Raw genomic sequence first — 27,497 nt, forward strand, 5'->3', positions numbered from 1 at the left:
TTCACTCCCCTGCTAACTTCACTTCCACCCTGTCTTACTCTTTTCACTTCTCTCCAGAACATTTTCTTACAGTCCCTCCACTTTACACTCAAATTCCTTCCAAATTCCTGATCCACTCTCTTCTTACTCTCTCTTACTAATCTTTTCACCTCTCTCTTCCTTTCCACATATAACTCTCTCTTCTGCCTCTCAACTTCTTCCACGCCCCTATTTCTCATCCATTCATTGTATGCTTTCTTCTTTTGTGCCACAGCCTGTTTCACCTCTTCAGTCCACCACGCTGTTCCTTGCACCCCCTCCGTCTTCTCTTCCTTCCACACACCACATCACATGCTGCACATATTTCTTCTGTAAATATCTTACACACACCTTCCACGTCTCCCATCTGCTCCAATTCATATTTGCCCAATCGTTCCTCCACTTCTCTCTTATACTCTGCCTTTTTCTCATCCTCTTGTAACCTTTCCACTCTCCTTGCAACTACTCCTTCCTCTCGTCTTTCCCTTCTTCTATTCCTCCATCTTACTTGCATCCTAATTCTGGCCACCACCAAGTAGTGGTCAGAAAGGCCACTCCCCCAACCTCTATAAACTCTTGCATCCAATATACATCTTCGCATCCTTTCATCCACACACACATAATCAATCATTGCCTTCCTTTCATTCAGTTCACCACCCACCCTTCTCATCACTCGCCATGTATACCTGTGGATCATTTTATGCCTGAAGAGGGTATTGGCTATTACCAACCCCTCCCAGCACAGATGTCCACTAACGCACTCCCATTCTCATCTATCTCAGCAGGCACACCCCACTCACCAACTATTCCATCCACCTTCACATTACCAACTTTACCATTCATATCACCGATCAAAAACACTCTCTCATTCCTTCCAAACTTTTCCATGCACACTTCCACATTTGTCCAGAACTCTTCTCTCACTCTTCTAGCACGATCTTGCGTTGGCGCATACACACACACAATCGCCCACATTTGTATTCCAACTTTCAACTTTACCCACACAATCCTTGACCCAACTGATCCATACTGTCTTATGCTCTTCTTCCATCTTTTACTCACAACTATACACACTCCTTCCTTTGCCCTCTCATTCTCATCTACTCCTGCACATATACCCCATCCATACTCCCATTCTCTCACACTTTCTCCTCTCCATTTTGTTTCAGTTATTCCACATACATCCACTTTCGCATCCACAAGCACCTGGACAATCTCTCTCTCTTTCACCTCATCATTCGCTCCTCTTACATTCCATGTACTCATTACCAAGTCCTTTGTCCGGTCCTGGGTCGTCAACGTTTGGTCAGTCCACATTTCCCCTCCCTTCTTTCCTGGTCTCCTCCTTGCTCCCTCTGTGCTTGACTCACAGGTTTGCACATTTCTATACCTACTCACTGACAACCCTTCTTCCCAAGACAAACCACCTTTCTTAACATACCATACTTTCACACTCATTTTCCCCTTCCTTCCTTCTTTCGTCACTTTTTCCTTCTCTCCTTCCTTCATCCCTCCCCTTTCTCCCTCTGTGCATGACTCATTTTTCCCTCCTTCCCTCATAACTCCCTTCCTCCCTGTGTCCATGACGTACCCAAAGGTCGGAGTCCTTGAAATATGAGCCATAATACTTGACAACATGGTGAGAGTCACATTGCTGCATAATAGAGATTTCCTTAATGATCTCCTGCAGGTCAGTGTCAATGGGCACCTGCTTGATGGCCAGCACCTGCCCCGACTCCTTGTGTAATGCCTTGTAAACACTGCCATACGACCTAGAGGATAAAGGAGGCTAGAAATACAGTACTGCACTGAAATAAAGTTAGTAGTAACAGAATCAACAATATGGAAAAAAAAAAAAAAAAATAATAATAATAATAATAATATACAAGCAGGAAGACTACGTAAAATCTTGTACAGTATATCTATCTATACTGTATCTAAATCATATACATATATCTACCTATCAATGAACTCTTTATTGCCCAATCAGAAGCAGAGGGACCAAGGGCTAGGTTAAGATATTTTAAATGAGGGTGAGTAGCCATTCTTCCTTGAGCAGAACTGTGTGAGAAATAACCCTTGATCACCTCCACACATATACCTATAAGGGCTACATACAACTGGAGTATCTTAATCCAGCTGGCCACCTAGCATCCATCTGTTAGTGCCTGTATATGGCAACTTAGTACAGTAAATGTTTCATTGGTTCAAACAAATGCAGAATAGAAAATACAGCAAAAATGATATACAAAGAGAAACAGGGTCTTACTTATTGTCTTAAAACTAGATATACTGTACAGTGGAAGATGAAATATGCTATGGAATACACCCCAACCCACATCATGTACGACAATTCATTACTATATATCAAATAGCTATGAAGACTGAGTAAAATCACATACAAAACTGACAATAAATGTACTGTACAGTTCAAGGTAATGTAACAGAAAGTTTATAACTGCAATGTGTTAAAAAAAAAAAATTATTTTAAGAAACAAATAAATAAATAACACATACCCTTCTCCAAGTTTACATATGATATCAAAGACTTCTTCAGGTTGTCGCATCAACGACTCCTCACTCAGCTTCACTAACTCCCTGCAAGTGTAAATTGGCATTAAAACTCAAAATGGCAAAACCTTTAACTTTCTTGTTGTGTCTGAAACCCTAAGAAGGGTGAACAGCTACAGCAATACGGTACTGCCATACTGTACTTGCCAAACTAATATCAAAATTTTTATCCCAACAGACCCTTAACGAAGATGCAGTTTTATGCCATGCAGTTCCCTCTTGCAGAGGCTACAGCACTGCTCCTATTAAGGTAACCCTGACGGATGCATGTATCCATAACTGACAGCAAAGAATGGCCTCTCAATGATGCCATTATATTACAGGTATACAGTGGCATTGTATACAGTATACTACATTCCATAGTGTAAACACATTTAAATATGCCGGTACATACATTTTAAAATTCAAGTACTGGTATTTTTTCATCACTAAGTCTCTACATCAAAGATTGTTGTGCTATACTTACCGTACCAACTATTACTACTATTTATACAGTAGTAACAACATTTAAAAATACATAGGTAAGTCTATCTATCTATCTATTGCCAGATGCTATAACCCCGTACAGGGTGGCCATTTGACTCTGAGTTATTTGTTTTACAGGGAGGGGTACTAACCCTCCACCAACCCACTTGACACGTAGGGAGCACGTATGGTTTGGTTATATGGTTACCACCCAGCGTTGTAAATGGTTTCTTGGCTTACAGGAAACCATTTGGCTTGTCACTCAACGTAAAGCCACCTGTAACGGAAAGAAGAGCATTAAGTAGTGACAGGAAAGATAGGAGAAATAGGAAGAGAGGAGGGCAGGAACAGAAAAAGAATGATAAAGGCTAAGGAAGAAGTAGGCAGCACTACATCAAGTGAGTGGATAATGGTTGATACCACCTACCACTAGGAAATAAATAAATATGGTGAATAAAAATAAAAGATGTACAGGCCTAAGTTGTGTATAATCCTTTGTTCACTACCCTGAATAAAAAAAAAATAATAATACGGGTAATGTCACATGAGTAAAAGAATTATTGTCCACTCTATGAGACATCATCATTCCCAAGCTGTACGTCATGATTTCCTGCCCAGGCTGTGATGTAAAAACCCATTGTAACATTTACTATAAAGTGTATACAGTCCTGACGTCACTTGACTGCTTCAGGATCATTTCAGTCCCAGCCCTGAGAATTCCAACACCAGTAAAGGCGCACAATGACACTGTTTACTTGAATACAATGCTATATTTGCATGTGTGTAATATACAGTATACAGTATATCTGTCTGTCTATCTATTGCCAGATGCCTTAATCCTGTAAGGGGTGACCACAAACAAATTGCCTCCATGTCACACGGTCCCCTGCTATTTCACTGTCCTGCTCCCAGCTCAGCTCACATCCCCCTCTCTCATATACCTCTCCACTTCCCCCCCTCATCTCATTGGGGATACTCCAACATCCACTGCCCTACGATGTAATTCTTTTATAACCCCATCCATACACAGACTCAACAACCATGGAGACAAGACACATCCCTGTTTCAATCCAACACTCAAACAGAAAAATTCTCCCAATCCACTATCTATACACACTCCAAACCTAGCCCCCTCATACACACATTTCATGGCACTCAATAACTTCCCATTTACTCCATATATTCTTAATATTTTCCACATTCCTTGTCTGTCCACCCTGTCATGTGCTTTCTCCAAATCCATGAAGGCCGCATACAACTTCTTTCCTCTCTCTAGAAACTTTTCCACTAAAAACCTAAGAATGAACATCTGATCTACCTAAAATCTCCCTGTTCTCCACCAATTAATTCCTCTGTTATTTTCCTAACACTGTAAATAAGTATCCTACCATACATTTTTCCTATTACACTAAGATGACAAATGCCCTTATGATTACCACACACTTTATTTTCCCCATTTCCTTTGTACAGGAGAATAACTATACCTGACTTTCAAGCCTCTGGGACTCTACCCTCCTTCCAGGCCAATCTGCACATCTTCCATATCCATTCTACTACTATTTCTCCCCCATGTTTCAGGATTTCACCACACACTCCATCATTTCCTAGGGCTTTCCCCATTTTGACTTTCTTCATTGCTTCCACTACTTCCATCCTACTGATTTCTTCCTTTCTTCTCACCTCCCACCTTCTCCCAGCCATTCCCTACCCACTTATCTTAGCATCACTTTTGTTCTTTATGTTTCTTCCTTTCTTCTCACCTCCCACCTTCTCCCAGCCATTCCCTACCCACTTATCTTAGCATCACTTTTGTTCTTTATGTTTAAAAGTTCCTGAAAGTGTTCTCTCCATCATCTCACTTTTTTTCTCTACTAGCAATCTACCATTTTTATCTTTCACTCCCTAATTTTTTTATCACCCTCTCTAACTCTCTTTACCTCCTTCCAGAATAATTTTCTTACATTCCCTCCACTTTACACTCAAATTCCTCATCCAGTTTCTTCTTACTCTCTTTTACTAATCTTTTCACCTCCCTCTTCCTCTCTACATGTAACTCTCTCTTCCATCTCTCAACTGCCTCCACACCCCTGCTTCCCATCCACTCACTATATGCTTTCTTCTTTTGTGCCACAGCTTGCCTCACCACTTCATTCCACTATGCTGGTCCTTGCACCCCTTTTCGTCTTCTCTTCACCCCTCACACCACCTCACGTGGTGCACAGATTTCTTCTGTGAATACGTTACACACACTTTCCACCTCCCCCGGCTGCTCCAAATCATATTTACCCAATCGCTCCTCCACTTCTCTTATATTCAGCCTTTTTTCCATCCTCTTGCAACATTTCTACCCTCCTTGTATGGACTACTTCTTCCTGTCCTTCCCTCCTTCTATTCCTCCACTGCCTTTGAACCTTGACTTTCACCACCACCACAAGGTGGTCAGAAAGTTCACGCCCCCAATCTGTGTATGCTCCTGTATCCATTACACACCTTATCATTCTGCCATACACACACACATAATCACTACCTTCCATTCGTTCAGTTCACCACCCACCCTTCTCATCACTCGCCATGTATACCTGTGGATCATTTTATGTCTAAAGAGGGAATTGGCTATCACCAACCCCCTCCCTGCACAAATGTCCACTAGAGCACTGGCACTCTACTCCACTTCTGCAGGTACACCCCACTCACAAACACTGTATAATACTATATTAATACTCAAAATACTTATGACTACACACACACACACACACACACACACACAGTATGGTAGGTATTAACTCTTTTCTTAGGTCTACAGTAGATTAGTAAATTTTCTAATGTAGCAAATTATAATAATGGCATACAGTACAGTAGAATGTGTATTCCAAATCCCTAAATCCATGATATATATATATATATATATATATATATATATATATATATATATACAGCATGGAAGTGAAAAAGTTACTACATGACAGTATTGTGATACTAACTCTAACTTTTGGAAGTGAAGCTTGGACATTGCTGGAAGGACACAAGTCAAGAGTGAGATCAGTGGAAATGAGTTATTTAAGAGGAGCCTGTGGAGTCACATGGAAAGTAGGCTGACAAATGAGGATATAAAGAAGCACTGTGGTATGGATGTGACAGGAAGTGTTAGGAGGAACACACTGAGGTGGTTTGGCCATGTGGAGAGGATGGAGGGTGAGAGACTGGCGAGGAGAGTGTATGTGAGTGAGGTGGAGGGGGGGAGAGGGAGGGGGAGGCCAAGGATGAGATGGAGGGATGGAGTGGAGAGGTATATGAGAGAGGGGGGTGTGAGTTGGGAGCAGGGCAGTGAAATGGAGGGGGACAGGTGACGTGGAGGCGATTTGTTTGTGGCCACCCCGTACAGGATTAAGGTGTCTGACAATAGATAGATAGATAGATACAGTACTTGTAGTTTTCATTATAATACACAGGATACCATTATTTCTTCACTATTAATTTATTGATTTACCAATTTTTTTTACAATCCAGCTTCCTGTTTTATATCCAATACTGTATGTTAAAACTTTGAGTTAGTAAGCATAATAATGACATGGGATGATGTTTAGTATGCATTATGGTAATACTATATCATATTCTTGTGCTTTAGAGTATATCCCAGTTCTATACACTGCAAAATTATATTACAGACTACATGAGTATTACTGTACAAACTGAAAACCTTTACAACAAAATTATTTCAACTCACCCATTTTCATTCTGTTCTTCACTGTGCTTTGTGTGCTGGTCACTGCAATGAAAGAAAATGCATATTAGCAATCATACAATGAAGTACAGCATTAAAGCTCCAAAACTGTAGCTCTGGTATCATACAAGAACATGAAATGTTCAACACAATCAGTCTGTGGATGTACTGAGGTTACTTCAATCATCCTATCTCCAGACATCTTTTTTTCTGCTCTGGAGAGATTCTGAAAATGAAGGGCTGGAAATAGCCTTTATTAATCTCTGCTACACAAGATCGACTTTAAATCATCCAGGGGAAGCAAAATATGATAAAAACTCCATCATCAGAGTTAAGCAGTTGAGTACACAAATAAATGCAATGGAAGTTCTACCACTAGTATCAGTACCTCTGCTTAGCTCAGCAAGGTAACTCCATTTACACACATTTTACATTTCTGAAAAGCATGATGTTTCCATTTGTAAACCTAGTTCATTCTTAGTGATAATGTTACTGTAACAGCAGACAGCCCACCCATCACAGTAATATAATAACAATAAAAGTATGCAACTGCAGACCCTTTCTATGCAGCAAAGTATTGGAGTCTTAATCTCTACAACCAAATGGTGTACTTTTCATTATATTCTTGATACCTTCAAATAATTTTATCCAGCTATGGTAGAGAACCACCTTGTGAAGGTGTTAATGGAGATTTTTCTCTAACCCCACCACTAAAGATACTGTAGTTTCTCCAAAACTGATAAAACCTAGTGCTGGCAACAATAAACTAAACACAAATAGATGAATGAATAAATAAATAAATAAATAAATAAACAGCTGGATTCAAGGAGTTAAAGACATGCAACAATGATAAAAAATGAAAGAGAGAGAGAGAGAGAGAGAGGGGGGGGGGGAAGCTTGTGGGAGGAAGTAACTGAGGGTGGAATGGTTTGTAGGAGGCAGTATCCAAGGGAGAGAAGCAAGGGTAATGAGAGGAGGGAACTAAGAGAGGGAGGGAATGGTGTGGGAGGTAAGACTATACCCACATCCTTGTGTCTCCCCCACCCACCTGTCCCTCCTCCTCACCCATCCTCTCAACACCGTCATTCATTTCAAAACACAAGACTTCATACAGGTGGATCGTTAAAAGGTTCTCTCTTTCTCTCACATGTACACACACAATTCTCTCTCTCTCTCTCTCTTTCTCTCTCCTGCATCTGACTTTGAATAGTGCAATATCATTATAAGAATACTGTGCATTTATATACCCTCCCTGCACTACAAGACTACCTGTTCTGTCCAATGACTTTTTGTTTATTCTTGAACCCATCAATAAACAGCATATATCATACTCGAGTAGTATATATGTTACAAAAGGCTAAGAAAGACATAACCTTCAATATGATAGCAGAGCAGAAAGTACTACACATTTCTAAAGCTGAAGTGTCAATTGGTCAATTTAGGTCTTACCTGGAACTACCACGGAGGAAACTGATCCACAATGAATATACAGTATACTGTAAATAAATACACTACTATGCACAGGCTATACTCTAAAAGGTTTTCTACCTCACTTGAAAATAAACTAATAAACATACTACTGACATGTACCGGTACCTCTCAATGAAGTCTGTGGTCAGCTCTTGGGTAACATGGACAAAAGCACTTTTGTCAGATAATCAGTCACATTTGAAAGTGTATCATACATATCAATAAAATCAACCAGTTATGAATAAACAAATGCTACAGAAAATGACAATAATATTCTGCCTTACTTTGAACTGAGGAGAACTGAGATGTTCCCTGAGATGAAAGTAATACCAGCTACAGACTTTTCTTTTATTACTTTGATAATTTGTTTACTAAAAATCATAATATACTGTACTGGGAAGCTGTACATGCAGCAGCCAATGTACAGTACAGGTATATGAAAAAAGTGTGGTGTGTTACGAAAGTCTGGGAAGTTAAAGTATACAGCCTCAGCCAAAAGATGTCACTGCTAGGATGCAAAATGTTTTGAAGGAACACCAAAATATGGTACAATAGTTTATTTGGACTGACAAATAATTAAAATATCTGGCTGAGTGGTTCTTGTACATACCGTATGTAGGCCATTACTAGACACAGGAGGTATATACATTTATAAGTTTCAGGTTAAAACTGTATTACAGTACTGTAAAGGGAAAATACCAAAATGCACATTGTTTTGCTTAACCTTGAATTATTACAAGCTTTCTCTGAAAAAGTTACTGGTATTTTCCGAGCATATTTCAGACATGGTCAAGATCCAGAAACAGTACTTTCAGGTTGCTTTGATAAGAATGGGAAGTGGATTAAAACTAAGTTGAATTATCCTGACATTTAGCTACTTTTCCAGTTGCACTAGAGATTATGCATGAAAATAAGCAAACAGTACTGGCAGCCTATACTGTATAAAATGACTATGCCATGTAAATATACCAGGTTTCAAAAACTGCCATTTTTCACCTATAAGAAAGCAAAGTGAAATACTGTACTGTCCAGTACTGTAATTTGTGCCCTCCAAAGAAGATGGCCCTTTCAACTTCTTAGAGGCGACCCACAAAAATATTCTTTTAGTAGTAATATATCATATTCTTCCACAATAACAAGTAATGCTCAGTATCAGTTTGTTCATTTATGTTGTATATCTGTAAATGTTTCAAAACTCCAATGGCATGTCCATTTACTACAGCTAGAAACATATATTATCATCATCATAAATGTGCTGATCATGTTTCCCACTGGGTGAGGAGATCCTTGGTATGGGTCCTTGTTTTCTCAAAGGACATGAGTCACAAATGCCCCAGTTCATATCTTCCTTCCAACAATATTCTGTAACAACTATAAAGTTCCTTACATTACTAATGATGAGTCGTGGAGTTGCTATATCGTTAAACTAATACCTGGGGCTAGGAGGTTTCTAGTCCTCTATTCTATCCTCTTCTACAAGATGAAAGGAATATTACATAAGTAACTAGCATTCCTTTTCCCTTAACACCAAGGCTATCATAATACAGTACATTATATCTATAAAGGTACAATAATTATGTACTTCCTAGGTCAAGTGTACATCCTATACTTGTACTATTCATATAAAGAGGCTGCCAAATTCATAAGTGGTGCACTCTGTACTTATGGTACTAAACAATTTATGCACTGGAATGTGTTTTATCATAGACTGCAGAAATTAAGTGCTATTATAAACACCAGCAAATGAGTAATATGTCTGTATTAAGAGCAAACTACAAGTGTGTGTGGGTGTAAGAGACAGAGCAAGAGAGAGAGAGAGAGACAGAGACAGAGAGAGACAAGGCGTAGAGAGGAAATACCCCAAGCCAGGCATTATCATCGGATGTACCGCTATCACACGAATGTCCTGTCCCTTCTAAGGCCCCATGGGAGTGGGAATGGTGGACTGTCTACCTTCTGTTTACTTTGCTGTTACTCTACCTGTCCGTGTAAGTATTTCTTTGTTAATGTTTTGTCATGTTCATCTAATTACAACTGAATGTGAGTACTTGTATGAGTATTTGTTTATATCTTTAAGTAAAAAATAAAGCTACATTATGTTTTGTACAACTTTAATTACCATGATTGTATACCGTACTGTACTGCTATTCAACTTGATTAAAATTATCTATACAGATGGTACTGTACCATATTCATATGTATGCAGTCACCGGGATACTATTATGGATGTAATGACATTATTTTTGAAAATATATATCCTTTCATATTTCCAGACTTTTAATGTTATTAAAGATAAGCCCAATAGTTACAAATCACATGTAACCATCAAACATGATTAATATTCTTAATTTCCCTGAACACAGCTGACAAGCATATCATATCTCACATCACATGCAAGACTGAATAAACCAAGAATGTATTGTGAATCTAAGAATTTTTGTTTTTGTTTTTGAAGGATCCAACATGCTTGCATGCATCGGCCTTGGTCGCCTAATGGCAGCTCTCCAGGCTGCTCAATCTCTGGCAGCTTCCCTATGTAGTTTAACCCTGAGGTCATACTCAATAACCTCATCGGAGGTCTTTTTCGGTTACCTCTAACTACCCTACTCCAACATTAACACTTCTCACTTTCTGCATCAAATTATCATCTCCCATCCTCTCCACATGCCCAAACCGTCTCAATCTCTCTCTCCTCATCACAACACCGATACACTCCAGTCCCATCCTACCTCTCAACTCTTCCATTGTAAACCTAGTCCCCCCAAGCCTTGCACTCAAGGACGCACTGCACATCCACCTAATCATTGCCATTTCTGTATGTCTGAGCCTGTGAATATCCTCTTCCTTTATTGCCCAGGTCTCACTACCATACAACATTACACTCCTAACACATACTGCAACAAAAGTTCCCTTAGGACGGAGGAAGAGCCCTCTCAATGTCAGGAGAGGCAACAGCTCCCTGAACTTCTTACAAACACAGAGCTAGCTCCTGCCCCACCTTCAGCATATAAAGTCTCCCAAATAACAACTCTTCCACACACTCAAGAGACTCACCAGCAAGTTCAATCCTTTTATGCCTTACAATATCCACATGCTCTCCCCGATACACTGCACACATGAAATCAGCATTATCTCACAGTCTACCTCTAATAGCATTACATCTCATCTGCACCCACTTATCACAAACACTGGACAAGATGGAATTACTTCCCACGCCCTTGTGACAAATCGCACATGGCCACTCTCCCTATTCTTTGACAGTACCACCTCCTGCCCTAGATATCATCATTTTTGTTTTATGTGCATTTACTCTTAAGCCCTTGTGCCCCACACCATCTCTCCACTTCCTAAATCTTTCCTCAGCTTCCCTTTCATTTTCTGCAACCAACACCAAATCATCAGCATACATCTCTCAGGAGTCCATTTCTGAAGCCACATGAGAGGGCTTCAAGTACCATGATAAACAACAAGGGGTTCAAGACTGACCCCTGATGCACACCAACATTCACGGAAAACTCAGCATTCAAATCTCCATTCACCCTTACCTAGGTGTGAGCATCCACATACATGGCCATATCCATCCTAACCAGCCACTCTTCGATCCCAAGCTTTCTCACTGCCCACCTCACCACCTCTCTAGGGAGTCTTTCAAAGTCCTTCTCCAAATCAACAAAAACAAAGTATAGTTCCACTTTCTTTCCTATATAATTTTCATGAAGCTGTTGAACAATGAATATGGCATCAGTGGTCCCTTTGCCTGGCATAAATCCAAACTGTATCTCATCAATATTCACTCTTTCTCTGATCATACCTTCTAGAACTCTCTCTGTTACCTTCGTTATCCGGTAAAAAAAGATATATGCCTCTATAATTTCCTCTTTCCAGGGTATCACCCTTCCCCTTGTAAACATTTACAATTACACTCTTCAGCCAGTCGTCTGGGACAACACATGCATATACTATATAATCATATTTATCAAGTCAGTGACTAACCTCACTCCTGTATCTCCTGAGGTTTTCAATATTTCAGCAGTCAACCCAGGCACATCTGCTGCCTTCCCCACCTGCATCCTGCCTATTGCCCCACTCACAGTAGTAGCGTCAATCAAAGGCCAAGAGCCAAACACTGGATCTGCTGGATCCAAACCTTCCCTGTCCCTGTCATACTCCCCATTCAACAACTGACTGTAATGCTCTCTCCATACAGCTTTAATATCCCCACTGTTCACCACAACCCTTCCTTCATCATTCTGACAAGCATATCATATCTCACATCAAATGCAGTACTATTTAAACCGAGAATGCATTGTGAAGCTAAGAATACGCACAGCAGTATACAGTACATCTATCAATCTGTCCATGTATCAACTACCATGCGCCTCAATCCCTTAAGGGGTGGCCACAAACAAGTTGCCTCCAAGTCATCCTATCCAATGCCACTTCACTGCCTTGCTCCCAGCTCACACACCCTTCTCTCACATACCTCTCCACTCCATCCCTCCATCTCATCCTCAGCCTCCCCCTCCCTCTCCCCCCCTTCCATCTCCCTCACATACACTCTCCTTGTTAGTCTCTTGCTCTCCATCCTCTCCACATGGCCAAACCACCTCAATGTATTTCTCCTAATGCTTTCTATCACATCCACATCCACACCACAGTGCTCCTTCACTACTTCATTTGTCAGTCTGGCTCTCCATGTAACTCTACATGTTTCTCTCAAGTAACTTTAATGTTCACAGTCAGTCTCACACTACCCACTGCAAGGCACTGGAGCCCACAACTGAGCTACGGTAAGAGCTATCTTAGTTCCGAATATTATTGGGTAGGTAAACTGCTTACATCCCTGGTGACATTACATGAAAGAAAAAAAAACTTCAGCTACCTCTTAGAGATTAAAGCCAGCCCACAGTACATACCCATCATCCTTCTCAGACCACCACCCTGACTGGTGCTTTACAGCCATTTCTACAGCTGACTTCTTTTTCATCTCAAGGGTTAGAATCCCAACTGCACTAAGCTTCTCTGATGAGGTATGGAATTCACCATGGAGTCCATGGTACTCATTGTAATAATGCCTATCTTAGCGATTCTTGTGTTCCCCAACAACACAACCGAGGGTGGCCATGGGCGCAGAAATAGAGGAATAAAAGTTTTGTTGTTTACCATCACAACAAAAAACAGTGACTGGAAGGAACTCTCAGACCACTATGGCACCAGTAACACAAAACCAAATCCGGATCATCCATCCATCCATCATCAAATCCAGACAACCATTATAAAAGCTTACCCATTCTGTGCTCCGTACGGATATGGTGATGAGAGGGGGCGTGGTGGGTTCTGTTGCTTAACCCTGCGGCGAGGCTTGCACGTGTTGCAGTGGATGGTAGGGGTGATGCCGGGGTACAGCAACTTCTCACGAAATTCCAGGCTTGCCATCATCTCTGGCCATCACACGAGCACTACACGAATATACAATCAGTCTTCACTACAAGTCAGGATGTGCTCCAAAATATCACTTTTTTTCCATAAACTAGAGGATTTTGGCAAATCAACATTGTAGAAAGCAATGATTGCGTAACAGGCAACTTTTCTGTACCTAAACTTTATTTGGACTTGATACGAAAGAGCACCAAAACAGGTGACTTATAATGAGGACTTACTGAACTGGCACCCTCAAACCTTTTCCAGAACAGTGAACAAAATGAATGATGGAGGCTGGCACTTCTTAACGATTGTAACTGCAATGCAGAGGTACCGGTATTACAACCAGCTTGTGATAAATTAATTCTTACTTCGATCACACGGTTTTCGCTCAAGTTTTCTGCTTTGGTCATCAGAATGTGAATTGTTCTTAATTCTTGACTACACGTCACTACTGTATGTACACAAAGCAATTTTCTGTTTTTCTGTTCCTTCTCCTTTTCTACAGCTTTACATGCAATGTACTATGGCACTTCACTACAAATTTGTTTGCACAGTACAGTATACAGTAAGCAGAAAATGTTCCAGATATTGACTGAGCTCTGAAAATTAATCTTGTTATACTGTACATAATTCTTTACAATGAAGCCCTGTTATACAGTATCTATGATTCCTAAAATATATCACTGTTCTGATAAGACATAACATGCAAAGACCAGTAACAGAAGTCTGTCGTACACCTTTACTCTAGCATTTCACGTACAATTTGGAATTAAAACAGCCTTCACACTATCCTGACTTTTTTTCTTACTTTTCTGACAAATATAAACTTTTGCTATTTTATTTTTCTTTTATTTCATTCTTATCACTCTCATCTTAAATGTCAGGACCAACTTGCCTAGCCCCAGGTTCCTGCGCTTCTCAAGGGGCACTGTAGGATTGGATGATTAATGGATGGATGGATTACTTTATCAGCAGCAAAGGGACACAGGGCTATGCTACTCAGTCCAGACATTATAGGCAAGAAACCAGTATCCTATCCATAGACTGTAAACCTTCATGGACCACGTCAGGTTGGAATGCCTCAACCCACCACACTGTGAAAAATCCATTGTTGGGTATACTGTTATCACTCAATATATTACATGGTTTCCCGGGTTATAAGCAACCATGTGGTTTGTACAATAATTACAGTATTTCAAACAAGCACAAATATTCCCTCTTCACCCCCAGCCTCATCTGCCCATCACTATGCTACTCCCTGGCCACAAGCTCTTGCACACACTGGCAGGCAGGCTATCAGTTACTGTAAACCTTATCTGGTCACTTGTTTTGCAGCTCACATACCCTACCCAGTGCACTAACAATACAATGCTCAGTATGTTGTTAAAGATAAATAAGGCTTTACAACACAACAGTTTAGTTATATAAAGAAAATAATGTTAACAATAAAAATAATAATAATAATAATAATAATAATAATAATAACCACAATAATAATACCAAGAATAATAATAATACCTAATAATAATAATAATAATAATAATAATAATAATAATAATAATAATACTGTAACAACAATAAAAATAAACTGAAAATCACTGTAAAGATTAAACCAGCAGACACATTTCAGCACAACAAAATCACAATCTTACCAATGCATCTACACTATGTATAGAACTAGAACACCAATTATACAAGCAGGAGTATGACTCAACTGACTGGTCTGGGGAAGGGGACAGCAGCATCAATCATCCTCATCCAACTACACACAAAATAGTAACTAACACAGGAATATACATTACCAGCATAACTAGCTTTTGTAAAGATTCAGCCATCCATCCATCATCCAATCCTATGAGCCCAGGGCTAGGCAAGATTGTCCTGACATTTAAGATGAGAGTGATCAGCCTCACTCATCCCTGAGTGGCATTACGTGAGCAATAAACCCCAACCACCCCTTGGATATAAATCTGCAAAAACTCAATCTGACTGGAGCACCTTAATTACTAAGCGCCATAATTTGGTTACATGGTTACCACCCAGCGTAGTAAATAGTTTCCTGGTGTACAGGAAACCATTTGGCTTGTCATTCAGTGTAGAGTCACCAGGCAGAAGGAAGAGGAAAGAATGAAAGAAAGACAGAAGAGGGAGTGTAAAGTCACCCGTAGGCAGAAGGAAGTGGAAAGAATGAAAAAACAAGGGCAGAAGAGGTAGGAAGGACATAAGGAAAGGGCAGACACCCGAGGCAGCACTACACTGAGTGAGTGGATGGTGAGTGCCTCCACCTACAATCTGGTAAAAACAATTAGGCCACACACACACACACACACACACACACACACACACTATAGTATGTGTGGAATAGTAACAGATGTATCGGTACTGTTGGATGCAGACGTAGAAGTACAAAACAGGGTTGAACACTTATTTATCCAGTGTATAAAACAGAAGAAAATTCCCAAAACATGGTGTAATGCAATAGTCATTTTACTTTACAATAAAGGCCACTCAAAAAAAAAAAAAAAAATCTTGGTAACTATTGACCCATTAGTTTACTATCAGTTATTTAAAAGCTCTTCACTAAAGTCCTTAAGAACAGAATAACAACTAATTTGGAAGAATTCGTGAACGGCAGGATTCTGAAGCGGGAATTCGACTACCAATCATCTACAAACAATAAATCAGCTGAGAAAACTAGAGACTATAATAAAAAACTGCATTTAGGTTTTTTTGATTATGGAAAGGCTTTCGACCAAGTGGAGCACCAAGTAATGATAAATTCACTGTGAGAACAAAGAGTAAATGAGCACACCGCAAAAGTGCTCGAAAACATAATTATATAAAGAGGGAACTGCTACAATTAAATCATGGTACATAAAGACTCGGAAATGATTAACACTGAGAAGGGCATCCATCAGGGAGATGCATTTTCCCCAAAATTACTTACAGCATGCCTAGAAAGTACTTTCATAAAGTCAGACTGGGAAAACAAAGGAGTAAACATAGATGGAGAAATGCTAAACCATTTTAGATTTGCAGAAATGTTAAACGACCTGAACGTAGAAAGTCTCAAAGTAGGGCTTAAGATGAACCAAAGTAAAACTAATGTTTAATTCAAATACACCAAACAGCGTCATCAGAATAAGCAAAGAAGTTCTTGAAGAAGTCGAGGAGTACAATTACTTGGGGCAAATACTAAAATTAACGAGAGGCCATTGATAGCGAAATAGAAAGACACATTACAACTGGATGGAAAGCTTTCTGTAAATACAGACATAATGAAAAGTAGCTTACCAATATGTATGAAATGAAATGTATATAATGCATGTACCGGTATAATTCCAACTACAACGTACAGTTGTGGGACCTGGAAGTTGACAAAATCAATGGAAAATCCACTAATCCATTCTCAAAGGGCAATGGAAAGGTCATTGTTGGGAATATCTTTAAGAGACAGGAAAAGATCAAATTGCGTGAGAGAGCGGGCTAAAGTAAAAGCATCACAGAAGTTATAAAAGAACAGAAATGAAGGTGGACAGGTCATGTAGCAAGAATAAGAGATAACCGATGGAGCAACAGGCTGACTGACTGGACTGCAAGAGATAGTAAGCACAGCAGACAAAAGCCAGACAAGAGGTGGTGAGATGGGATAGAGATGTTTGCACGAAAAACATGGCAGAGATTGGTTCAGCCAAGGAGTTCGTGGAGAAGGTTGGGGGGAGGGGGCTCTGTTCAGCAGTGGACATGCAATGGCTGATGATGATGATGATGATATACTCTTTGTGTGTGTGTGTGTGTGTGTGTGTGTGTGTGTGTGTGTGTGTGTGTGTGTGTGTGTCTCTCTCTCTCTCTCTCTCTCTCTCTCTCTATATAACAAGGTTAAAATAAAATTGCCTTGGGTCAAAGACGTATGTGTGGGAGGGTGGGTGTATATATATGTATATATATATATATATATATATATATATATATATATATATATATATATATATATATATATATACACACCCACCCTCCCACACATACGTCTTTGACCCAAGGCAATTTTATTTTAACCTTGTTACAAAATCGTGCTCACTTTAAAAGTCTTGATATGGGTCATTCTGTTCTCCGGAAGTGTTCAATTCGATGCAGACACCGGGAGAGATCCTTCCCTCATTCCCCATGTCGGAAAGATGGGAAATAATGGGTGATAAACTGTAAATTTATTTTTGGGGTTCGGTAAAGTCTAGATTAAACTTAGGACAGTTCAATTACACTGGTATACAGTTTGGTCTGTAAAGTGCATTTATCAAGACGTGTGTAGGGCTTGAACGGGAGGAGGAAAGACGGGGTACGAGAGCAAAAGAGGTGGACAAGGGGTTAAACGAGAAAGTGTTGAGGTAAGAGGGGAGGGGTGGGGTGGAGATTTGGGCAGCTGACTCACCACACACACACACACACACACACACACACACACACACACACACACACACATCAATACCACCCACCGACCACTCTTTGTCCTCTATACAGCAACGTGGTCTGTGTATGGGGGGGTGTATGTGTAACTGGATAGGTGTAGATTCTTAGGTGTAACTGGGTATCCATGAGGTAAATTTACGCTCAAAAATGAAAATACATGGATATTTTTATTAACACACCTGCTCGCTTCTCTCTCTCTCTACAGTATACTGTACAGTATATATATATATATTCATTATTCCTAACGTCAGATGATTTTATTTCGACATCCACAAGGTTCAGGATGTTACTACTGTCGCCATTAACCGTCTCATGGTCAGGACAGTCCTTGTATTCTATGCCTACTCACACCAGACGATTATAGGTGAGTCAGGAGCCTGTGTGTGATAATGGGTTGGCTACAAGAGTGATGCATGGGATGAAATGATGAAAAAAAAGAGAATGCGGAAAGACGAGACTGAGAAAAGGAGAGAGGATGGATGGATGGATGGAAGTATACAGTATATGGATGGAAGGAAGGAAGGAAGGAAGGAAGGAAGGAAGGAAGGAAGGAAGGAAGGAAGGAAGGATGGACGGAAGGAAGAAAGGAAGGATGGAAGGAAGGACGAATATATGGATAGAGAAACGGTACAATGGGGGAGTAGAGAAGAATTAAAGAAAGGCATGAGTAAACGCAGGAGAGTAATAAAGGAAGAAAAACAAGGAGACTGAAAAGAGGGGGAGGGAGGGATTGTGAGGGGATGGAGAGAAAGGGAGAAGGTAAAGGGATAGGGAGAGAATCACGTGCTTTTGTGAGAGCATCTGCGAATGTGTGGGAGGGTGGACCCGGTGGAGGAGGAGGGCAGGGTGACTCAGGGTAGGAAAGAGGGAGAGTGTGTGGGAAGGAAGGACTGGGGAGGGAAGGAGGGAGTGGGAAGAAGGGGGAGAATGTGGGAGGGAAGGATGGGGGAGGGAGGGAGGGAGAGAGGGAAAGATTTGAGGGGGAGTGGAGGGAAGGAGGGAGGAGGACGGAGAAGGGGGAATGTGGGAGAGATGGGGGAAGATAAATGGAGGGAGGTAGGGAGGGAAAAATTAGAAGGGGAAAGAGGAAAGGATGGGGGGAAGGGGAAGGGTATGGTTGGAAAAATATTTAGAGGGGGAGAAAAGAGGGATCAGAGAAGAGATGACATACAGGAAAGATGGAAAGACATATAAAGGGAAGAACAGATGCTGAGAGGAAGAAAAAAGATGGAAAGAGAAAAAAGAAAAGAATGAAGGGCGGGAAGAAAGGACGAAGAAAGTAGCAAAGGCAAATGTACAGTGGGAAAAGGACTGGAAAGAAAATAAAATGGGAAATGAAGAGACATGGGGAAGGAACGAAAGGCAAAAAAATGAAAAACTGAAACAAGAAAGGAGAAGATGTAGGAAAGGACAGAAAAAAGTGAGATGAGTGAGATATAAAGGGAAGAGGAGGCAAACAGAAGGAAAGAAGGAGATAACGAGGACGTAGAATGGGGACATGAAAGGAGTGTAATAATAAATGGTGAGAGAGAAATGAGAAGGAGGGAAATCTATCTATCGATCTATTGCCAGATTCCTCAATCCCGTAAGAAGTGGTCACAAACAAATCGCCTCCATATCGCCCTGTCCCCCGCCATTTCACTGCCCTGCTCCCAGCTCACACCCTCCTCTCTCATATATCTCTCCACTCCATCCTTGCATCTCATCCTTGGCCTCCCCCTCCCTCTCCCTCCCTCCACCTCACTCATATACACTCTCTTCGTTAGTCTCTCGCTCTCCATCCTCTCCACATGGCCGAACCACATCAATGTATTTCTCCCAACGCTTTTCTATCACGTCCACATCCACACCACAACGCTCCTTCACTCATCATTTGTCAGTCTGTCTCTCCATTTAACTCCATATGCTCCTTTCAAATAATTCATTTCCACTGCTCTCACTCTTTGACTTCTGTCCTTCCAACAAGGTCCAAGCTTCACTTCCATATGTTAGAGTTGATATCACAATACTGTCATGAAACGACTTTTTTACTTCCATCCTCACTTTAGTGTTTCTTATCACTGACTTCAAAGAGCCAGCAACCTTTCTTCCTTGTTGTACCCTTTTAAGCACTTCACCCTCCAAACTTCCATCCTTACTCATCACACTACCCAAGCAATTAAATGCACTCATATTATCCATTTCCTCTTCATCCAACCTCATTGTACATCCGTGACTTTATTTCTCTCGAAGACCATAACTTTATTCTTCCCCACATTCACCTTTAGATTTCGTTTCTTACACACACTTCCAAACTAGTTCACCAAGCCTTGTAGTTCCCCTTCGTCTGCACATAACAATACAGTATCATCTGTAAACAACACAGGGAGTTTCCAAACGCTGCCCTCTCATTGGGGTTGCTAAAACATCCACTGTCCTACCATGTATTTCTTTTATAACCCCATCCATATACAGATTGAACAACCATGGAGACATGAAACATCCCTGTTTCAATCCAACACTCATATAGAAAAATACTCTCAATCCACTATCTATACGCACTGCAACCATAGCCCCCTCATATACACATTTCACGGCGCTCAACAACTTCCCATTTACTCCATATAATCTTAGTATTTACCACATTACTTATCCACCCAATCATATGCTTTCTCCAAATCTATGAAAGCCGCATACAACTTCTTTCCCTTCTCTAGAATCTTTGCCACTAAAGACCTAAGAATGAATATCTTATCTACACAACCTCTTCCCTTCATAAAACCTCACTGTTCTTTACCAACTATTTCCTCTGTTATTTCCCTAACTGTCAATAAGTATCCTACCAGACACTTTTCCTATTATACTAAGAAAACAAATGCCCCTATGATTACCACACACTGCTTTTCCCCCTTTTCCTCTGTACAGGGAAATAACTGTAACTGACTTCCAATTCTCCGGGACTCTACCTTCCTCCCAGGCGAATCTGCACATCTTCCATATCCATTCTACTACTATCTCTCCCCTAAATTTAAGCATTCCACCACACATTCTATCTATTCCTGGGGCTTTCCCCATATTGACTTCATTGCTTCCACTACTTGTGTCCTACTGATTTCTTCCTCCCTTCTCACCTCTCTCCTTCTCCCAGCTATTCCCCAGCCACTTATACGAGCATCACTTTCATTCTCTTTGTTTAACAGTTTCTGTAAGTGTTCACTCTATCTGTTCATTTTTTTCTTCCTTCTCCATTAGCAATCTACCATTTTTATCTTTCACTCCCCTACTAACTTCTTTATCACCCTGTCTTACTCTCTTTACCTCTTTCGAGAACATTTTCTTACATTCCCTCCACTTTACACTCAAATTCCTTCTAAATTCTTCATCCACTCTCTTCTTAATTTTTTCACCTCTCTCTTCCACTCCACATATAACTCTCTCTTCAGTCTCTCAACTTCCTCCACATTCCTGCTTCCCATCCACTCACTATATACTTTCTTCTTTTAAAGGAAAGAGGGAAATACGAAGGAAAAATGAAGGTGGGGAAAGGAGAACAGATGAAGAAGGAGAGCAGAGGAATGGAAGAATAAGGGTGGTGAAGTGATGGGAGAAAACGACCTATAACAGCCTCAAGCGGACCAAAAAATATGTTGGTGTTTATTTTCGTTTGTAAAGGAGGGGAAAATTTAGCAAAGGAAAGAAGAAAGGGGAAACACAAGGGAAGAACAGAGGAAGGGAAGGAATGGAGTGGGGAAAAAATGTTGGTAAGGAAGGCAGAGACGGGAACCAAAGAAGAGGTTGATGAGGAGGGAATAATGGAGGGAGAAGGGGAAGGACAGATGAACAGCATGATTAAGGAAAAAGGGTGCAGGGAGGAAGTGTAGGAAGTGGGGAAAACAGGGAGAGAACTAGGGAGAGAGGGGAGGAAGGAAGTAGGAAATGGGGGAGAGAGGGAGGGAGGAAGCAGAAAGAGGTAATGCAGGATGTGAACGATGAATGAAGAGAGAGAGAGAGAGAGAGAGAGAGAGAGAGAGAGAGAGAGAGAGAGAGAGAGAGAGAGAGAGAGAGAGAGAGAGAGAGAGAGAGAGAGAGAATTGAAGGATGTTAAGGGTAAATGAGAGGAAGAGAAATTATGTTGGCTGGGTGTGGGTCGCTTAATACACCATGATGGAGAGAGAGAGAGAGAGAGAGAGAGAGAGAGAGAGAGAGAGAGAGAGAGATGGGGAGGAAAGACAGACGGAAAATGAGGAGGGAAGAGAAAGAGGGAAGAAATATAAGTACACAGGACTGGAGAAGGAAAAAGAATGAATAGGAAAGTTGAATGAAAAAGTGAAGAAGAAACGCTGTATATGAAGGAAAATAAAAAAGCTCAAGAGGAACAAAATGAATGAATGAATGAATGAGTGAATGAGTGAAATGAAGGAAGAACGGACGGACGAACGGGAAGGAAGGACGGAAGGAAAAAGGTTGACAGAAGCAGAAATGTTTAAAAGAGAGGAGGATGGAAGAGGAAGAGGAGGAGGAGAAGGGTGGGAGGATGATTTGAGAGAGAGGGAAAGCTGAGAGGACGGGAGGACGATAGAGTGACAGAGGGAGGGGAGGAGGGGAGGGGAGGGGAGGGGAGGGGAGAAGGGAGGGAGGAAGGAGGCTGAGAGGGGAGGAAAGGATGACTGGACAGACAGCAATGAGAGAGAGAGAGAGAGAGAGAGAGAGAGAGAGAGAGAGAGAGAGAGAGAGAGAGAGAGAGAGAGAGAGAGAGAGTCATACATACATTCGCATGATTTAAAACTAAGACCCCTTCCCCTCTGTTAAATCCCTTGATGATATTTCCTGGGTCTAGTGTCAGATTGTGATTAGCGGTGGATAATGTTGGTAGCTGTGGTAGATGCTGGTAGTTAGGGGTGGTGTAGTGGTTGCAGTACTTGTGGTGGTGGTGGCAGTGGTGGTGGTTGAGCTGGTAGTTTTATTATGTAGAGGTAGATGGTAGACGGTGGTGGTAGTGTGGCTGTGGTGGTAGAAAAGCAAGTGTTGGGGAACGTACAGGTGGCAGGACAGACAAAACTTCGTGGGGTGGATGGTGGTTACTGTGGTAGCTAGGGTGCTGATGGTGGTGGTGGTTGTGGTAGCAGCTGTGGTAAACGTTGTGGTAGTAAATGGGGGGTGAAGGCAGTGGTATTCACTGTGATGAAGGCAGTGGTAGTAAATAGGGGTGGGAGTGGTGGTAGTAACTGCGATAATGGTAGCTGTGGTGGCGGGTATGTACAGCGAGGAACATAAGTTAACACACCATTCCACTGCGTCAATTTCACACTCACCGTAGACCGTAACTTTCCTCCCAACGTATAACACAGGCTATACGGACAGAGAAACACAAAAACCTCTATCAATGTAGGAATATTTGCAAGAAGACGACAGCAAAAAGCAGAAGAGGTGAGACATGTTGAAAGAATTTTGTTCCGTACTGTACTGATACTGGCAGTAGTCTCTTTAAAGTACCCCCCCCCCCAAACCTTGGCTACATACACGCGACCTCAATGACCTCACACCCAACCTATCCCAACTACTCACATCGTCTTAGCCACTGCTGTTGGGGGGATGATGATGATGATGATGATGATGATGATGATGATGATGATAAGCGGTGATGATGATGATGATGATGATGATGATGATAAGCGGTGATGATGATGATGATGATAAGCGGTGATGATGATGATGATGATGATGATCATGATAAGCGGTGATGATGATGATGATGATGTCCTAAGCCACAATGCTATTTCCTGAGAATGTACAATTGGCCGCATATAAACCTGGGACAGCATCAATGTATAGCAGAGGTCTACCAATTACCATTCAATACACCTGGCAGCCTTGACGTAATGACATGTTTGTTGGTGGCAATGACATGAATAAAGGACGGTGTCAAGTGTCTGCTGAAATGGCCAAGTAATTGTGATGCATGAACGTCGTAAACTGTCATTATCCCAAGTTCACGTGTGGCCAACTGATTTCCCTTCACCTCACATGATCGCGACCTACCCACCCCTCCATTAGTCACACTGGTGGTGGATGGACAGAATGTGATCTGGGTAGAGGATAGGGGCTGGATGGTGTGGCAAAGGGAGGGATGGGGGCTGCTGATCCCTCATTGTGGTCTACCTACACAACCATCACAACACAAGGCTTGGCGAATCTCAACTTCCAGCCAACGAAACACACCAAAACATTGCCACCATTACCTCATACACTGCCATACATACTGTGCTTCTCCTGCCACCATTACCTCATACACTGCCATACATACTGTGCTTCTCCTGCCACCATTACCTCATACACTGCCATACATACTTTGCTTCTTCAGTACGGTGATGTCATTTATTATTCTTAATATCACCAAACACATTTATAAAGTTTTGGTGAATACATGATAGTGAAGATGGTCCCAATAATCTCAATTATGCCTTCAGCAAGATATTTTCCTCTCTCTCTCTCTCTCTCTCTCTCTCTCTCTCACACACACACACACACACACACACACACACACACACACACGTTTTCTTCCAACCATCAGACGGCTGTATTCGGTTTTGGGTGCAAAGGGGGTTACATTTTGCACACCAGACCAATATTCAAAAGCACAGCATCGGTATCATATACTGTGCACCATTTCTTCCCGCCACTAAGTTAAATCCTTCCGATCCATAAAAATCCTCGTCCCTGTTTCAACACCACGACCACTGAATCCCATACAATCCTGGACTTTCATGCATGCTGTGTACCCTACCACCCTGAAATCCAGAAAAAAATGTAAAATATATATATACAAAATTCGCGGGACTTGTTTGCCAATGTCCATGGCTCTTTAGCAAAATAAATATTGGATGCCGAGAGTAATATTCGTGGTAAAGACAAGGACTGTTGCACTAATCTCTGTATATATACCGTAATATTACTAACAGCAGCCACTTCGCAACACAGTCTGAAACGAGTAAAAAGAGTTATATTCTGGATACCGGTACGAGAAATAAGAGAAGTTATATTTTTCATTGGAGTAAAGAAAGAAGTTATATTTTTGATACGAGTAAAAAGAGAAGTTATATTTCTGATAAGGTACAGAGGTAAGTTATTTTTTTAATGAGATAAACGTTACCGGTATATTTCTAATACAAGTAAAGAGATAAGTTCTATTTTTGATACGAGTAATAAGAAGTGATATTATTTATAACTCCTTCACTGATCTAGGTCCACTTTAGTCATTCTTTCAAACTAACGGTCAAGCAGTTCTCGCTAGGACACTCATATTTCATATTTTTCAATCCCTTCTAAGCTGATTTCACTCTTTAGAAACGTCGTTCCTTTTCTATTATCCCTAAAAAAAAAAAAAAAAAATCCCCATTCCCATATAAGCTCCTAACCATCCCCTTACCTACATGACGTGCCACCCCCCCCCGTCTCTCTCTCTCTCTCTCTCATACACACACACACACACACACACACACACACACACACACACACACACGACTACAGACAGACGGAATACATAAACCCTCCCAGCGAACTTCGTCCCCGCGCCAACGCTCGTCAACCTTCCTAACCTCCTTTCCTTTTGCCCCTGAATTTCCCGCCAGGCGTGTCAGGAGTGCGGTAGCGTCTGTCCTAAAAGTTTTATCCTCACAACTGTCCACCCATTGTCAGAGGCCCTTTCCTTCCCCTCCCTCTCCCCCCCCACCCCCTCGTCTTTCCCCAGCTTTGTGGCGGGTGACGTGGGGAAGGAGGAAAAGGTTGGGGCTGAGAGAGAGAGAGAGAGAGAGAGAGAGAGAGAGAGGGAGCGGGAAGGGGAACTAAGCTGCCGCAGGGTCAAGCAAAAAGAACAAAAGGCTGTCTGCAAAATCTGTTCCTTGCAAAATGAGACTGAACAAAAGGAGGCATAATCAAGATCCAGTCCAAGTGACGGTATTAGGATGTATATTACGCCATAGTTTATGTACAGTGCGGAGCTTATAACCCAGTGATGTATGCTTAGTCAAAGATATTATCCCCTTCAATATGGCGACGTACTAGTGACTTGTTCTTGATACCAGCAGATGAATTTATTTTGATTTTTTTTTTTTTTTTACTAAGCGAGCCCTAAGTAATCCCTTTGTGAACTTCTAGAGGCCTTTCCTATACTGTACTGAAAATAGCCGAGAGCCACCAAGACTGCAACATTACAAGCACCCTCTGACAGAACACGCTAGCTACAGGAAACAGCGAACACCGGACCAAGAGATGTGCGTGTGGCAAAACTGTAATCGGTGGCCAGATCTCGGGGACGGTGGGAATGTGCTGCAATGCTCTCACGTCCCCATCAAAAAAATATTAACAGACACAAAAACGCATCAATGACTTACTTTCACCCAAACCCGACAAGATCACTGCTGGTGGCCCAAGGTAGGAGGGAGAGGGAGGGGGAGGACGGGGAGGGGGACGGGGAAGAGGGAGGAGGACGAGATGACAAAAACATATTTATACATACATATACATACAGAGGAGAGAGAGAGAGAGAGAGAGAGACGACAATGTAAGAAATATCCACATTAGTAAAATTTTCGGCCAAGGTAAGAAAGAATGGACAAGACAAAGGATTGAAAAATTAAAATACAAGGAGTGAATGAGGGAAGGTAGAGGGTAGAGGGGAGGCTGTCTTAGAAAAAGGGAAAGGAGGGTGGTGAACAGCTGGCCACACACACACACACACACACACACACACACACACACACACACACACACACACACACACACAAACGTATCAAGCACTCTTAAAGCTTAAAAAAAAACATACGCAGAACTGAGGAAGCTTCTTATGTGCGCGTGAGACTAAACCCAGAAAGTTATTTTACTAGGTTTGGTGTGGGGGAGGTTCAACTAAGCGGCTTAATTCTGAGACAAGCAGTGACAAGCTGACTCACTGCTCTACGACACCACACAATGGGTTGGCGATACACACACGCATCACTACACATACCTGCACGCACACTGACTTCACGGTAACACACACATACACACACACAAGATGGACAGAACGGAGATAAAATAGTTAAATGGACTGATGTGTTATAGGCTACATTAAGTAAAATATTAAACTGCACACACACACACACACACACACACACACACACACACACACACACGGACAGAAGCGAGACAGAGGATTTGCAAATGAATAGGGCTAACAGGGGGAGCTTGTTCATGAGTAGGGATGGGGGTAGGCCTATACGGTACGGTAGCCTATGATGATGGGATAAGGATGTGACAACGCTACTTGATTTATAGGAGGGCTGGCACCAGGATCACTTACGTTATTACATACACAGGCCGTCGGAAAGTTACACACACACACACACAC

At 41.5% G+C, this 27,497-nt stretch overlaps 1 protein-coding gene across 1 annotated transcript in view; it reads right to left on the reverse strand.

The window, feature by feature from the left end:
* Positions 1-27,497, reverse strand: part of hpo (serine/threonine-protein kinase hippo) — an 83,792-nt gene that overhangs the window by 28,033 nt on the left and 28,262 nt on the right. The window contains exons 2-4 of the mRNA XM_080275063.1: positions 6,779-6,820; positions 2,536-2,616; positions 1,610-1,790 (exon numbers count right to left, since the gene is read on the reverse strand). Coding sequence (XP_080131189.1) covers positions 1,610-1,790; positions 2,536-2,616; positions 6,779-6,820 — 304 coding nt within the window. The remainder of the gene's footprint in view (positions 1-1,609; positions 1,791-2,535; positions 2,617-6,778; positions 6,821-27,497) is intronic.

The sequence above is a fragment of the Coenobita brevimanus genome, chromosome 60 (assembly GCF_032717465.1).
Source record: "Coenobita brevimanus isolate Jiangsu-jjx chromosome 60, ASM3271746v2, whole genome shotgun sequence".
Lineage (NCBI taxonomy): Eukaryota > Metazoa > Arthropoda > Malacostraca > Decapoda > Coenobitidae > Coenobita > Coenobita brevimanus.